The sequence below is a fragment of the Syzygium oleosum genome, unplaced genomic scaffold (genome assembly GCF_021117445.2).
Source record: "Syzygium oleosum isolate NSW1041296 unplaced genomic scaffold, Sole_v2.1 Sole_v2.07, whole genome shotgun sequence".
Taxonomy (NCBI): domain Eukaryota; kingdom Viridiplantae; phylum Streptophyta; class Magnoliopsida; order Myrtales; family Myrtaceae; genus Syzygium; species Syzygium oleosum.
This window is the reverse complement of record NW_026607491.1, coordinates 487162-501543: the sequence shown is the minus strand read 5'-3', so window position 1 is coordinate 501543 and position 14382 is coordinate 487162. Positions and strand designations below refer to the sequence as shown.

At 42.9% G+C, this 14382-nt stretch overlaps 1 protein-coding gene and 1 pseudogene across 1 annotated transcript; one reads left to right on the top strand and one right to left on the bottom strand.

Moving 5' to 3' along the window:
• Window positions 1–2465: 2465 nt before the first annotated feature.
• Window positions 2466–4497, bottom strand: LOC115688121 (uncharacterized; annotated as a pseudogene).
• An 8343-nt stretch (window positions 4498–12840) lies between these two features.
• Window positions 12841–13849, top strand: LOC130138595 (uncharacterized). Its single transcript, XM_056313058.1, has 2 exons — window positions 12841–13045; window positions 13416–13849. Exons 1-2 carry the CDS (start codon window positions 12841–12843, stop codon window positions 13847–13849), a joined length of 639 nt encoding a protein of 212 aa, XP_056169033.1.
• The last annotated feature ends 533 nt before the right edge of the window (window positions 13850–14382 follow it).

Below are 14382 nucleotides of genomic sequence, written 5' to 3'. Positions count from 1 at the left end.
TTTGCTTCGAGTATTCCCCTCCGCGCAATTATCCAATTCTCAGGTCCTTAAAAGAGGACGAAGTTTATGGAGATGCCGTTCTTGGAATATATGGAAAGAAACCAACTGTGCGTGATGTGACGAAGGTATGGATGGGAAGAAATGGTTTAACTAGATGGTCTCTTCTTCTGTAGTGTTCTGGGGATGGATTTTAGCGGCCTTTGCTTTGCTATGCGACTGTTGGAAAAATTTAAGGTCCATTAGTCTAGGCCGTTTGTAGCTTTGATGTTTCAGCTATGGGCATTGTAAAGGTCACTTATCTGAGGGTGACCTTGGCGGGGACTGAGAGTAGTCCAGCACCGAGAGGATCTGCAATGGATATCTTCAAAATCTCCCATTATTAGCATTTGGACGTAGATTTCCTGCTTCTCTGCTTTCGGAATGTTGCCGGGTGTGATAGATCATCTGTTTCTTATTTGGCCAATATGAAGCTTTTTTCCATAATTTTATTTTTAACATGCTGCAGCCTTTGCTTGGTCTTTTCCATTCGGAGCCTAGAAATGGTTTGTGGAAGCGAAAAGCTGATGCAGCTTTCTGTTCGTATATTAGGCTGTTCGTTTCGGTTATATCGTGTTTTGTAGTCTGACCATTTGATTAACTTTAAGGCGGTCTCTCTAACTTGTAGAAGACGAAGTCTTTCTTTGAGGAGAGGCTCGATGCAATTCTTGACTCCGTGTTGGACGCGCCTATTGTGAAGGTTCCGTCCGGTTCAGAAAACCCTTTCGCTAATATACGAGATTTGCTGCCTCCTCCATAAAAGGAAAGAGAACAAGAGGCGTTATATGCATAATCATTCTTTGTGGAAATTCCAAATAAGGACCTGAAATACATTCATTCTCTCAAATAAGAGCTTGAAGTTGTTAAAAAAGGGCTTAAAGTGGCCACAACAGTTCAAATCAGGGCTTGACTTTGCCAGTCGTTAGCTAACTAAATATTCCAACCGGTCAAGAGCATTTTCATCCAAAGACAATTTTAATTTTAAATTATTTTTTTATTCTGGCTAAATATTTCGGCCAATCAAGGGTGAGGCGACCCTCGCCCAGATCTGGCGAATTCGGCCAATCAAGGGTGAGGCGACCCTCGCCCAGATCTGGTGAGGGCCTCGCCAGATTGACAAGATCGGAGTTTGATCTTTTGATGACTATTGACACAACAGTGGTTGTGTCCGCAAATTCTTGTGTGGCTGTTACTGTTGCAGGTAGAGTTGGTGTCTTGATAAAGTCCATGGTTACAGTCAAATTCAAGTGTAGCTTGGACTTGGAACATCTCTATGGCACTTGAGCCCATGAGGGGCCGTGGGAGAGTAGCAGTTATCAGGTTCTAGCGAAGCGATTGTGACTTGACTTAAATATTGAGTCAAGGTCGAGATTGTTAAAATATATGTTGAATTTGAGCCCTTCAATGAAACATGATCTAATAGTGCGCGAAAATGCGACCTGTTGTGTGACTCTCGTACGTGACATGCTAAAAGAGTCCAAGACTAATTTTGCTAACAAAACAAGAAAACCACTTTCCTCGTTTAATTTAGAAGCCAGCCACAAGATTTCCTAATTTAGTTGGAAAACTATTTTTATGTTCAATCTTGGGCTTTGGTCTTCATGTCGCTGGTACATAGTGGTGTGCCTTGCGTGTGCAATAGTTGGGCCCTAAAGGTACGGTTTATTCGTGAATTACACCTTGAATCAATTCGAGGGCGTTGAAGGGGTAAGATTTTGTGTACTACTTTGTCAGATTGAGAGAGATTATTTCGCAAGTAATTGTGACGGCCAAATATCGTGCAAGCTATTGGGTAAAGTTGAGGGTTTGGGAAATACTGAAAGTGTTTAGGTTGACTCAAGGATAGTTATAATCTCCATCGTATCGCTTGATTTTTGTTGGAATTCCGTGCTATTCTTTCCGTGGAGTAGGTTGTGTCGACCGAATAACGTAAATTCAACGTCCGATTTATTTCTTTTTTGTGTTTATTTTATTATTTGATCGCGTGTTTTTCGACACATTTTGCCGCTATAGTAAATTCAGCTTAGTCGCAATATATCTTTATTCGACGAGGTGACCGACATTCAATAATTTCTTACTTAGAAATGTTACTTTCTATTAACGGTACAATATTAAACTTGCGATGCGAATTTTAAATTAGAGCACTCGGATATAATCCGCATGAGCTTCTCTCATTTGGTTCCCGGAAGTGCACGGAATCGCTGGATCTTATGGAAATCGAACAGCTGGAGGAGTTAACAGGGAAGGGACACTTTTAACGACAATGTGCAGTCAAGAGCAAATCAGCAGCACGCTTATTAGTAGAAGAAGAAGCGAAACAAAAGGTGGTCAAAAAGGCGAGGCGAGATCCCCCCAGAGCATTAGATTTTTCAGCGGAATTTGCGGGTAGGAGCCCTCATCCTTTGCCGACTCGGCAACTTTACCTTCAATTATTTTCGATGAATGAATCGGTCTTCTTCCTCCGGAGACGCGGCCACTCGCAAATGTCGATAGAAGCCAAGCTGTGCCATCAATAGCCAAACCAAGGTGACAAGTTCTCCTCCTTTACTCAGTTGTTGAGCATAATTGTAAGGTCGGCAATGGAACGCCGCATACTGTAGCAATTCCACCCACACTTCACTCGTGATCTTCCACCTCTTTTCCTTTTGAATACCCCGCAATACTTCAGCGAGAACACACGCATCAGAAAGCACAGATCTGATTACCTTTCCTCTCTCTAGACCTACTCTCTGTTTTGTAGAACGGATGAGACTTTGGCACGCGCTTTCCTTCGTTATCTTAATTTGCTCCCATCAGAGAGTCTTTTGCTGATGAACCCATCCATGTCATTACATGTGTACCGGAACCTTATTTCGCCATACCCACCCACTGCAGACATCATATCAGGTTGTTTGATCATAAGATGAAGCATATAATCCGACAAGACCTTACTGTTTGCACGATCAATGTTAAAGTTGGTACTTTCATCAGTGTCGGTATTGTAACAGAGCTCGGTGGCAACGTGCCACAGTAAAAGGCTCTCATCATAATCAACATCACTGACGAATGGAAGCAAGTTTGTGCAATCTTGCTCTGTTTCGGAATGCTCCAGAGCCCATTGACCTCGAGCAGCATATATGTCCTTGACGTGTCTGAAATCAGTTACAAGCGGAAACTTCCGTTTCAGCTCCTTAAAAATCAGTTCACCTAATTTGTCGCTGTATAGTTTTCGTCGTCCAGACTTCAAGTCATCAAACAATTCCCCGAGAGAGATGCAATCAAGGAGTTTCTCAATCCATTTTGGCCACCTTCTCAGCCGAGAATCTATCAAATTGTACTGGAAGATTGATCTAGACCACCTAGCATGTAGTATATGCAATGCAAATGGTGACCTTTCGGATTTGAATTTGAGGAGGAACATCTTGAAGGTTCTTCCTATAGGATGTTTTTCAAATCTCCCCAAACGTGCAATTGTCCAGTCAGAGCAAATGAGCCTACCAACAGCTACAAATTCCAGGCCAACAGCTCCAAGGAGCAAGGTGTAAGTAATCCGTACATCATATTCGTGAAAACCATGCTTGTTCAGGACATAGAAAAGTGCAAAAGCAGTAACGACGGAGCCAATTGAGATAGCTCGGAAAAGGTACCCTGTTGGACAGTGAGCCACGGCAGCCTTGGTATAAAGAACATCATAAAAGAAGTTGAGCTCAGCCTCAATGACCCGAAAAGCATCCTTTGCGGTTATCCTACTGAAAAATGGCCAGGTAATGTCCATTTGAAGGAAGTTGATGGGGGGTTCCACAAGGAGGCCAGGTAATGGCCTTTGAAGGTAATGTCCAAATTGGTTTTATTTTGCTCTCCAACATCTCGGGATTCGATAGTGAATTCCAGCTCCATATCTATTGGAGGTATGGGAGCTTGCGCAGCACGAAGAGACGGTTGCAGGGAACCACGGAATTTACTGAAGCTGGCAAGATACAGAGCACGTGTTCACTCTATATATTTTATGGTTCCTCCAATAAACACGAGGATGGTTGGGACAATTAGCTTGTTGCTGAGGAGGGATTGGTAAAACACATAGCATGCGGTGCCTAGCTGGAATAAGAGATTAAGCAAGTGCCTCCGCCACAGCTCATTATCCTCGAGCGCGAAAGCGGTTATGGTGTCGGGTCCTCCGAGGTGTAGCAGCAGACATGGAGCCCAAAATGCCAGAAGGTCACCATATGCATCGGCCTCGGAATCTGAAGTACCACCAACGATTTGGACTTTGGCAATGAGTCCAAAGGCATAGACAGCGACCGAGTCGGCAACCAAGTAAGCTGACCACATGAGAGTCAAGAACCACCTGTTTGACCACCTCTTTCGCATGGGTGCAAAAAAGATGAGAAAGACTTGCAGAGATAGGCTCGTAAGTATCGCCCCTCGGAGATTGAGTTTCATCCATAAATTCTTGGCCTCCGCAAGAATTTTCGTATTTCCCATTCGATCCTCACTCTCTCCCCAGATCCTGGAAGGAAATCTTTTAGTCAGCATGAGTATTACCTCCTAGGAAGCACGGACACTCTCCATAGGCCTTTGTGTCGGTGTCGGACGCGCGTCCACGCGCAACCGACACGTGGTCAACATGTGTTAGACATCCAACACGTGGTCAATGCTCCGGACACGCAAGTTTAGCATCTCGACACGCTCGGGTCAATTTTAAACATTTCCAATAAATTAGGGATCAAAACGTTAATTCATTATGGGCTCTTTTTTTAATTATTGATTTATTTGTGGATTCGAATCAAATTAATTTAATTGAAATAACCATAAGAGTGATAATTTATCATGTATATATAAAAATATATATTTGATATACAACGTGCCGGAATTCTCTATTTTTTGAGAAATGACGTGTCAACGTATCGCATGTCAGTGTCGATGCTATTTAGAGTATAACGATAAGGCAGCAATGATTGAATAGATATGCAAGCCGGAAAATATAATAGCAGAAAAAGGTGACTATTGAGGGCAGAGAGTCAATAATACCTTGAAATCTATATACGATTCGATAGGAATGAACGTCTTGCTTCATGCAACCGAGTGTCAAGCAATGCGAAGTTATAAAGGAGTTAGAAGCAACGGGACTCAAGCTGATGTTAGAATGGAACAGGAGGAGTGGGCGAGAAACTCGTGGAATCTAAATTAAAGGCATGAAAACCATAGCGCATTGGCTGTTGTCAGGGATGTATGTACGTTCTATTCTTTATCACACTTTGGCATTTCTTCTTTTATCATTAACCTCTCTTCTCATTCAAGCATCGTCATCGCACACCGCACACGTCACTGTCCAGCTTTCCTGATGATCTACCAGTTAGAAATCAAGATCGAGAGAGAAAAATAGTCATCTTTTGGCATCTGGTGCTTCTTGCCTTCGAGCTTTAACGCTGTTTGATTCCAATTTTAGCTTTAGCCTCATTCACATTTCTCTCTTTTTCATTGTCTTGCAGGTTCTATTCTCTCCTGATCAATAAGAGCGAACGCCAAGTCTTAACTACTCTTCAGACAAGGACAACATATTATCTTAAAGCATCACACGAAGGGTAGAGTTAGTACAGTTCAGAACGTGATCCAACCTCAATGTAGTAGCTTCATTCCTTTGCGACAAATGTGCAAATTAATTGCATCAAAGCAAATCGAACACTAGCTCAGAACTTCAGACAGCAAGCAACCAGAATACCAAACCAAAGCACAAATTCGATGCAATGCAAATCCAGTCCCTAACCTTCTGCACTAAACCTAATCAACAACAAAGAGAAATTTGAAAAATCACGATGAACACTGTGCGCGCGTGATGCCAAGCCTGGAATTGGAGGCGTAGAAGAACAGCGTTGGAAAAATCTAAGATCCATTAGGCTTGGCCATTTATAGCTGATGTTTCAGCTATGGGCATTGTATGGGTCACTTATGTGAGCGTTACCTTGGCGAGAGTAGTCCAGCACCGAGAGGATCTGTCACGGGATAAACTAAATTCTTGCATATAGTATTTATTGCTGCAAAGCCATCATTAGCATTTGGTAGCAGATTTCCTGCTTCTCTGCTGTTGGAATGTTGCCGGGCGTGATAGATCATCTGTTTCTTATATGGCCAAGACGAAGCTTTATCAATAATTCTATTGTTAACATGTTGCGGCCTTTGCTTGGTCTTTTCCATTCAGAGCCTGGAAATGGTTTGTGGAAGCGGAAGCTGATGCAGCTTTCCAGCATTGCACTGTACGTAAGTACGTTAGGCTATTCCTTTCGATGATATCAAACTTTTGTGTCCTTTATTCTGACCATTTGATTAATTCTAATGCAGTCTTGGTACCTTGTCGACGATGAAGTCTTTCTTTGAGGAGACACACGAAGCAATTTCCGACTCTGTGCTGGACGCACCTGTTGCGGAGGTTCCGTCCGGTTCAGAAAACCCTTTGGCTAACATAAAAAGATGTGCTGCCTCCTCCATACAAGGAAAGAGAACAAGAGGCATTATTCTTTGAATTTCGCAATATGGAATGTGGAATGTGGAATGCAAATATTCTTTGAATTTCGCAATATGAGAGTCATCATTCCCCATGATAAGGATATCATCAACATATATCAACAAATAAATTGACGAAGTACCTGCAGTCCACGTGAATAAAGCATAATCATGCTTGGATTGTTGAAATCCTGCACCTGTAAGTGCAGTAGTGAACTTGGCATACCACTGCCTAGAAGCCTGTTTAAGCCCATATAGGGATTTACGGAGACGACATACTCGAGACTCCCCCTGTCTGCGTAAACCCTGTGGAAGTTCCATATAAATTTCTTCATCTAGATCCCCATGAAGAAATGCATTGTGAACATCCATCTGATGCAGTGGCCAATTACGAACAGCAGCAATGGATAAGAAGAAACGTACAGTTACTTCTTTGGCAACAGGGGAGAAGGTTTCATGATAATCTAAACCTTCTCGTTGTGTGTATCCTTTAGCAACCAAACGAGCTTTGTAACGTTCAACAGAACCATCAGCCTTGAATTTGATTTTGTATACCCATTTACATCCAATCGGTTTTCGATGTGGGGGTAAGGAAACAATATCCCAAGTGTGGTTATCAATTAGGGCTTTGATTTCGATTGCCATTGCATCTTGCCATCGAGGGTCATGTGCTGCTTCATAATATGAAGAGGGCTCCTGTTCTTCTGAAATACGACTAATGCAACACATATGTTCTGGCGAGAGTCTACTAAATGAGACATATGAAGATACAGGATATTGTGTACCTGGAGAACCCAATGCGGAGCATATGTAATCTTTGGTCCATGTAGGTGGACGAATATTGCGTCCAGAACGTCGAGGTTGCTCAGTTGGTACGTGTTCAGATACATTTGATGAGGATTCTTGAGCAAGCTGCGGTGGAGATGAAGTTGCCATAGGTGGGATAGGCGAAAGAATATTCTCAGATAATGGGGATTCATCTGCTTGGCTCAAAGATTCTCTTATAACTGGCATAGATGGTTGTGGTGCAATCCAACATATTGAGGAGCCATGGATAAGTCGTCATCGGATAGAAAATGACGGTGGTGTTGTGATTCTGAAGATGAAGATGTTGTCTGTTGAAACGGAAATGCATCTTCATGAAATATAACATCCCTGCTTATAAAGAAATACCCTGTAGAGATCTCCATAACTCGGTATCCTTTCTGGAGAGGGGGATATCCCATAAAAACACATGGAGTGGCACGGGGATCCATTTTATCCCGAGGGCCCACAGTCGTTGCATAACATAGACATCCAAATACTTTAAGATGATGAATATCAGGCTGTTTTCCGTAAAGCATTTCAAAAGGAGTTCTGCCTTCAAGAATTCTGGTGGGCATACGATTAATCAAATAGGCTGCCCTGACCACACAATCTCCCCAAAGATTTTCCGGAATGGAAGCTTGATATTTTAATGCTCGTGCTACTTCCAAGAGATGTCTATGTTTGCGTTCAACAATTCCGTTTTGTTGTGGAGTATAAGTGCAAGAACTTTCATGAAGTATCCCACGAGAAGACAGAAGTGTTATGCAATCAGAATTAAAGAATTCGCGCCCATTATCTGTACGAATTCTTTGAACAGGTTTATCGAATTGATTTCTAATCATGGAAAGGAAATTCGATAAATGAGAAAGTGTCTGACTTTTTGATTGCATGAGGAAAACCCAAGTGGCACGGGTATAATCATCCACAATTGTGAGGAAGAATCGGGAGCCGTCACGGTGAGGGGTATGATAAGGTCCCCAGATGTCCATATGAAGCAATGAAAAAGCATGGTTAGCACGAGATGTGCTGATTGGAAAAGGTACTCGAGACTGTTTAGCCAAAGGACATATTGGACATTTTGGGTTGGGAAAAACTGCACTATGACCCAATCGTTTATGGAAAAGGAAATTTTTATTATGAGTAATGGCATTACAAGAAATGCTATTATTGAATAAATTTAAATCTCCTGGGGAATCAATCCAGAAATACAATCCTTGTGCAACTTTACCCAAGCCCATCAGTTTGCCAGTCGAATGGTCCTGAAAGAAACAGTTTTCGAAATTGAATATGGCACGACAGGAATTATCCTCGCAGACTTTCGAGACAGAAAGCAGATTGAATTCAAAATCAGGGATATATAGAACATTTCTGAGGACAAAGTTTGGACCAAGATGAACGGTGCCCATTTTAGTAACATAGGTGATAGTTCCATTTGGAAGACGTACTGACACGGAAGATTGTGCATCTTTATCAATATGGGAAAATAAATGCTCATTGCAAATTATGTGGTCACTGGCCCCTGAATCGATTATCCATGCATCAACTGAAATAGAATTCGCCTTGTAAATGAAAGTACCTGAGAAGCTTGCATTCTTGTCATCGGTCTTCAATTGACTCAACATTTTCATAATATTCTGGTACTGTTCCTGACTAATTGTCTCACGTGCTCCGTCAATTTTTTGTGCAGAGACCTGATAAGCAGAAAATTCTTTCTCTTTTTTGTCTTTATCATTTGGCTTCCCATGTAATTTCCAGCACGTATCAATGGTATGATGTGGGCGCTTGCAATACTCACAATATTTATTTTTAAATTTTGAGTTTTGCCCACTAACCTTCTTTGATGACGTGGCACCGTGTGAGCCGTACGATCCCCTATAACTTGGCGCTATTGTGGCCTGATCGTGGCCGTTAGATTCGGCTGAGTTGATGGCCGAATAAGGACCATCCGATCCCCCGTGTTGATCACGAGCGTCCATGTGAGAAACCCTAAAGTTTCTTTCATTTCCTTTGACCGCAGCAGCCATTCCTTTGTTCCCCAGACTCCCGAGAGCTTCAAAATTTCCAGTGAGATCTCTGCTTGTTCGTCCAGCTGGAGTGAAGCCAGGTGACACGGCGGCGAGAGCAACGGCATCACTCACCCGTCCACGCTCGGTCGCGGCTATCTGGTGGCTCTCCTCTTGGACGGCTAACTGATAGATCCGGCCGAGCGGCGGCGCGGGTTCCATCGCGAGGATTTGCGACCTGAAGTGTGAGTAATTTTCGTTTAGAATCAGTAAAAATCTTGTAGCTTTCTCCCTTTCTCGAATTGCTTTATACTACCGGAGGGTTTCGTCGGGCCCTTCAAGTTTTTCTTCGGCTGCTTCGAGTTCATTCCATAAGGCAGAGAGTCGGTTGAAGCAAGTGGTAACCGGTAGGTTTCCTTGCTTCAACTCCGACAAAGCCTGGGTGAGCGAAAAAACTTTTGCTCGGTCGAGTTTTCCGTACATTTCACGGATATTATCCCAAATCGTCTTTGAATCTTCAGTCGGTGGGAGTCCGGCAGCGACCTCAGGAGCCAAACAGCTCCCGATCCACGTGCGCACAAGCTGGTTACACTTGTGCCAGTGACGCCGTAAGCGGTCATCGGACGGGATGGGTATGGTTCCATCAAGAAACCCTTCTTTATCCTTGGTAACGAGAGCCTGCCGGAAATCCCGAGACCAATTGGTGTAGTTTTCTGGTCCAGTCAGCTGCAAATTGATGAGACGCAATTCTGGGCCGTCGGCCGGCGACGTGTAGAGGGGGTCGCCGGGCTCGGGGCGGCCGCCGCTGGTTGCGACCGCATAGGGCATGAATCCGGGTCCCAGTCCCGGGTAGGGATTCGACCCTGGTCCCGGTGGAATGGATCCGGGTCTGTGGTTTGGACCCGTCCAGCCCATCCCTACGTTGGAGGAGGTTGGCCCACCTTCAGTAGCCTGAGTTCCAAGGTTCGAAGCTGCTTCTTCTCCAGTTGTGCCATATTGGGCCCATGGTTGATTTTGCCCGATGGCCCATGGGCCTTGCACCGGAACCCAGTGGATCGGTGCCCATTGGACCGAGCTGGAAACGTGAACTGGAGCAAGGGCAGGATCTTGAGCTGTTGATCGCTGGTCTTCAGTTTGATCACCGTGATGTGAGGCGGCACTATGAGGTGAGTTTGGAATTTCCTCCGTTGAAGATTTTTCTCCAGTGTTTGTACTCTTGTCTTTGGCCATGGTATCTCTGGTTCGAATTCCTATCCGAGTGCTGATTTGTTTTGCAGGAGTTTGTTCTGCAACAACAATTCAGAAAAAAAAAGAACGGAGCCAATTCGAGGGTTTGCGGAAGCTAGGCCAGGAAGACAAGCTCTGATACCATGACAGAAAGTGAAAGAAGTTTGGAGAAAAACTGTATTGTATTGATCTGCCTCATATACATGTACATTGATCTATTTATAACGTAAAAATATAAAGAAAATAGGAAATAATATACAAGGATTACAATTTCCTATTTTCCAGAACCAATAAGAGATTCTCTGGATCAATCAATCGTCCATCGAGATCGATGATATAATCAGAATCAAACCATATCTCCAACAATATCAAATCGTATTTCCAACAGTTATATGCATAATCATCATTCCTTTGTTTGTGCAGCAGCTCCCTCAGATATCTTCTAATACCAAAGTCGATAGGAAAAGGAGAGAGATTAGTTAGATAGGTCATCTGTTGCCACTGTTTTGGAAGGTGGTCTGTCTGCACTGTCATCTGCTGTCCCATTTGTGATCAATTACTGTATAATCAGACAAGTGGCCATGGTTATCTTGTCTGTATCACCTGGTGTTTGCAATTTTCACATTGGTTTTGTTGTTTCTGAAAGTAATGATGAGGTTCTTGAGACAATTAGTCTCATCTGCTCCCCACACTTGCCAAAAGGAGGTCAACGTAGCAGCTGTGATTATGTTTAACCGTGGAGATATTATTCAGTAGAGGCTGTGTGAGGGCAACTGAATTCCCAAAAACCATCCTCTCTTTCGGTTAGTTAGCGAGACAAAAGAAGTATCATCCTAAAGAAGTCATTAGCAACTTCAAACTTCATCATGCTATCAATCGAATAAGCCGATGGGCCTTAACCTAATGCGATCAGCCGACGAAGCCGGTCGATATCGTTCCCTTTCTTTTTTCGCGCTATCGCAGACGATGTAGGGCGTCGGAATAGAATCGAAAGATAAAAGATGGACCATAGGGAGAAGCTAAGAAGGATATCTATTGCCTTTCATTAGAGAAGTGGAAAGGTGGTCTACTTGTTTGTTTGATCCAATGCATAAATTTGATTTGAACCGAAAATAGTTACCATTGAACTTTCTAGACATGTGGAGGCAACTGGTGGATGAACATACGTCCTCTAATCACCGTCACTTTTCAAATGGGGATTAGATCGACTATCGTTAGAAGTATAGCACGATTATGACATCACACATGAATTATTTACAAAATAGGAGTCACGCTTGCATTCCATAGATAAAAGAAATGAAGGAAAAACAGACTTACCGGGGAAAACATAGCAAATCGGGTTCATTAGATAAGATGCATCTTGTGGAAAATCATTTATCTTCTTTCTGCAAGGAAAAGATCACACACTTTGCCCGTAGGAAAAAAAAATTCTATAAATTCAGAAAAATAGATGTGTCCTTTTTTTGAAAAAAGAAATTGGGTCTACTTAGTTTTTTGTAAAATAAGAGAGATTCAACTTGACGAAAATAAGAAAAGTTCATACTTAAGATTGAAAAGCGCTAGTGATTTGAGATAACTAAGTGATGGAATATCATTCACAAGCAAACCCGCTTTTCTCTACCATCTAACCTATTTTTGATGACCAAAGTTAATCGAACAAATTAATTAGATATTCCTTAAAAAAAATACTAGCAATTATTGTTAGATCTATCGCCCATCTTAAAAATACCTTTTACACATTTACGGTCGTAATTTCTTGTTGATTTAGCGGGGAATGCGAGCAATTTATTGGGTTTCATTAATGTTGCAGGGATTATTTGAACGTATCCGTGTCACTATTTCATGGATACGATGAGCAAATGGAAATTGAAATTGTTATTTGTTGAATTGGTTTGAAAGGAGAAAAGGAACATTTCAAATTAACATACTGGATTATCTATGGTAAAAAATAAAAAATAAAAAAGGAGGTTCATGGAAGATTTTCCCGGGGGGATATTACGACTCTTTTTTTCTTTTTCTTTTTTGTCTGAAGTGTCAGATTTTCATATTTCCATCTCAATTTTTTAAAGTACATTAATTTTTCAGCCGAAATAATATATATATATATATATAAATATATATAAGATCTTCCGATTTTCATATACGGGTCCCATTGAGAAATCTGAGATCGCTAGACGTCGATCGCACGCTCCCATCCTCCTCTGCCTCCGCCTCCGCCTCCGTCCCCGCCTTCGCCTCCTTCCGTCCAGATTTCCATCGAAATCGCGACCGCCGCCGAGCCGTCTCAATCATGGGCTCGATCGTCGCCGGAGGAGAAGACACCGATTGGAGCGGCGTCGCGACGAGCTGGACCGTCTCAGCTGGCCGTCTCGCCGACTCGGTGACCGTCGAGTCGCCTCTTTCTCCGATCGACGACGGCGCGGTCGGCTCAGCTCCGAAAGCTCCTCTCCTCCTGCTCCCTCCCTCGCCCGATCGCAACCCGTGCGAGATCACTGGTAAGCCCTTTCCGGCTCACTCGTCGCTTCCCGAGTGCTGGTGTGTGGGTTCTATCGTTTTCGCGTAGTTGATTCATGATTAGTCATGACTATGAGATGAGATGCAGTCGCTCGGTCGAGGGGTTTTTCCAAGTTTCATCTTTTATTGCGTTTGAATTATATTCTTTTGTCCTTGATTTGAAGCACACGAGTCAGACCATCGATTAGCGGCTTAAGTAGCTTTCGAACGATTCTTGTTAATGTGATGTAGTGGTGGTTTATGTGTCCTTTTCACCTCGACTGCCCGATCATTACTTGCTTAAGCCTCGAAGAGGAATTGTTTCAGTGCCTTAGTTGCGGTTATGAGTGACAAAGGATTCGTTTGCTGCAGTTAGTTTCGCTCAGCGACACGATGTGCGCCAAGTTTATGTCCGAAGCACTGCTCGAGTTTACGAGATATACTACGCCCCCAAGCAGCGGGCGGGCAATGAGTATCTCTGTACGGTTCGATGCGGCATTGTCATCAGGGACGAAGTTTCTGGCGGGGATGTTCCTCAAGCAGCTAATCTTGCTTCTCGTGGGGACTCGATGGATGAGTTTGCCGAAGAAAGATCCAAAAATGAGATTAATTTGAATGCTGGTGAAGACGATTGGGTTGAAGTGAAGGCGCCCGGTACTTCATTTGAAACCAATACAAATGTCGCTACATCTTTGAAGTCCTCTATCAAAATGGTAATAGACTCGCTCTCTTGCGTATGTAGATGTAGCTTCCTTTCCTTTCCTTATTTTATCGTCTCGTATCCTATAGTTGATTCTGAGCTATGAGTGTGTGTGTCGTATTTGTTGAGACCAGACCTCAAGGTAATTCACGGTTGTTACGTTGCACGGTAGGCAAGACATAGGTAGGACCTGAAGGTGCTTGGGGTGCTTATTAGATTGTAAATGATCATTTTTATGTATATATAAAAATATAAATTAAATATACAACGTGTCCCAACGTATTAGATTTCTCTATTTTTTGAGAAATGACGTGTCGGCGTATTGTGTCGTGTCGTGTCGTGTCGTGTGTTGGTGCTACTTAGGTCGCTGGTACATAGTGATGTGCCTTGCGAGTGCAATAGTTGGGCCCTAAATGTACGGCTTATTCGTGAACTACACCTTGAATCAATTTGAGAGCATTGAAGGGGTAAGATTTTGTGTACTACTATGTGAGATCGGGAGAGATTATTTTGCAAGTAATTGTGACAGCCAAATATCATGCGAGCTATTAGGTAAAGTTTGGGGTTTGGGAAATACTGAAAGTGTTTGGGTTGACTTGAGGGTAGTTATAATCTCCATCATATCGCTTGATTTATGGT

What these genes read in the sequence shown, in the direction of transcription:
- LOC130138595 (XM_056313058.1), top strand. Translation starts at nt 12,841, where the DNA reads ATGGGCTCGATCGTCGCCGGAGGAGAAGACACCGATTGGAGCGGCGTC. An exon ending in CAACCCGTGCGAGATCACTG is followed by an intron (nt 13,046 to 13,415) that starts GTAAGCCCTTTC and finishes CGTTTGCTGCAG; the next exon opens with TTAGTTTCGCTCAGCGACAC.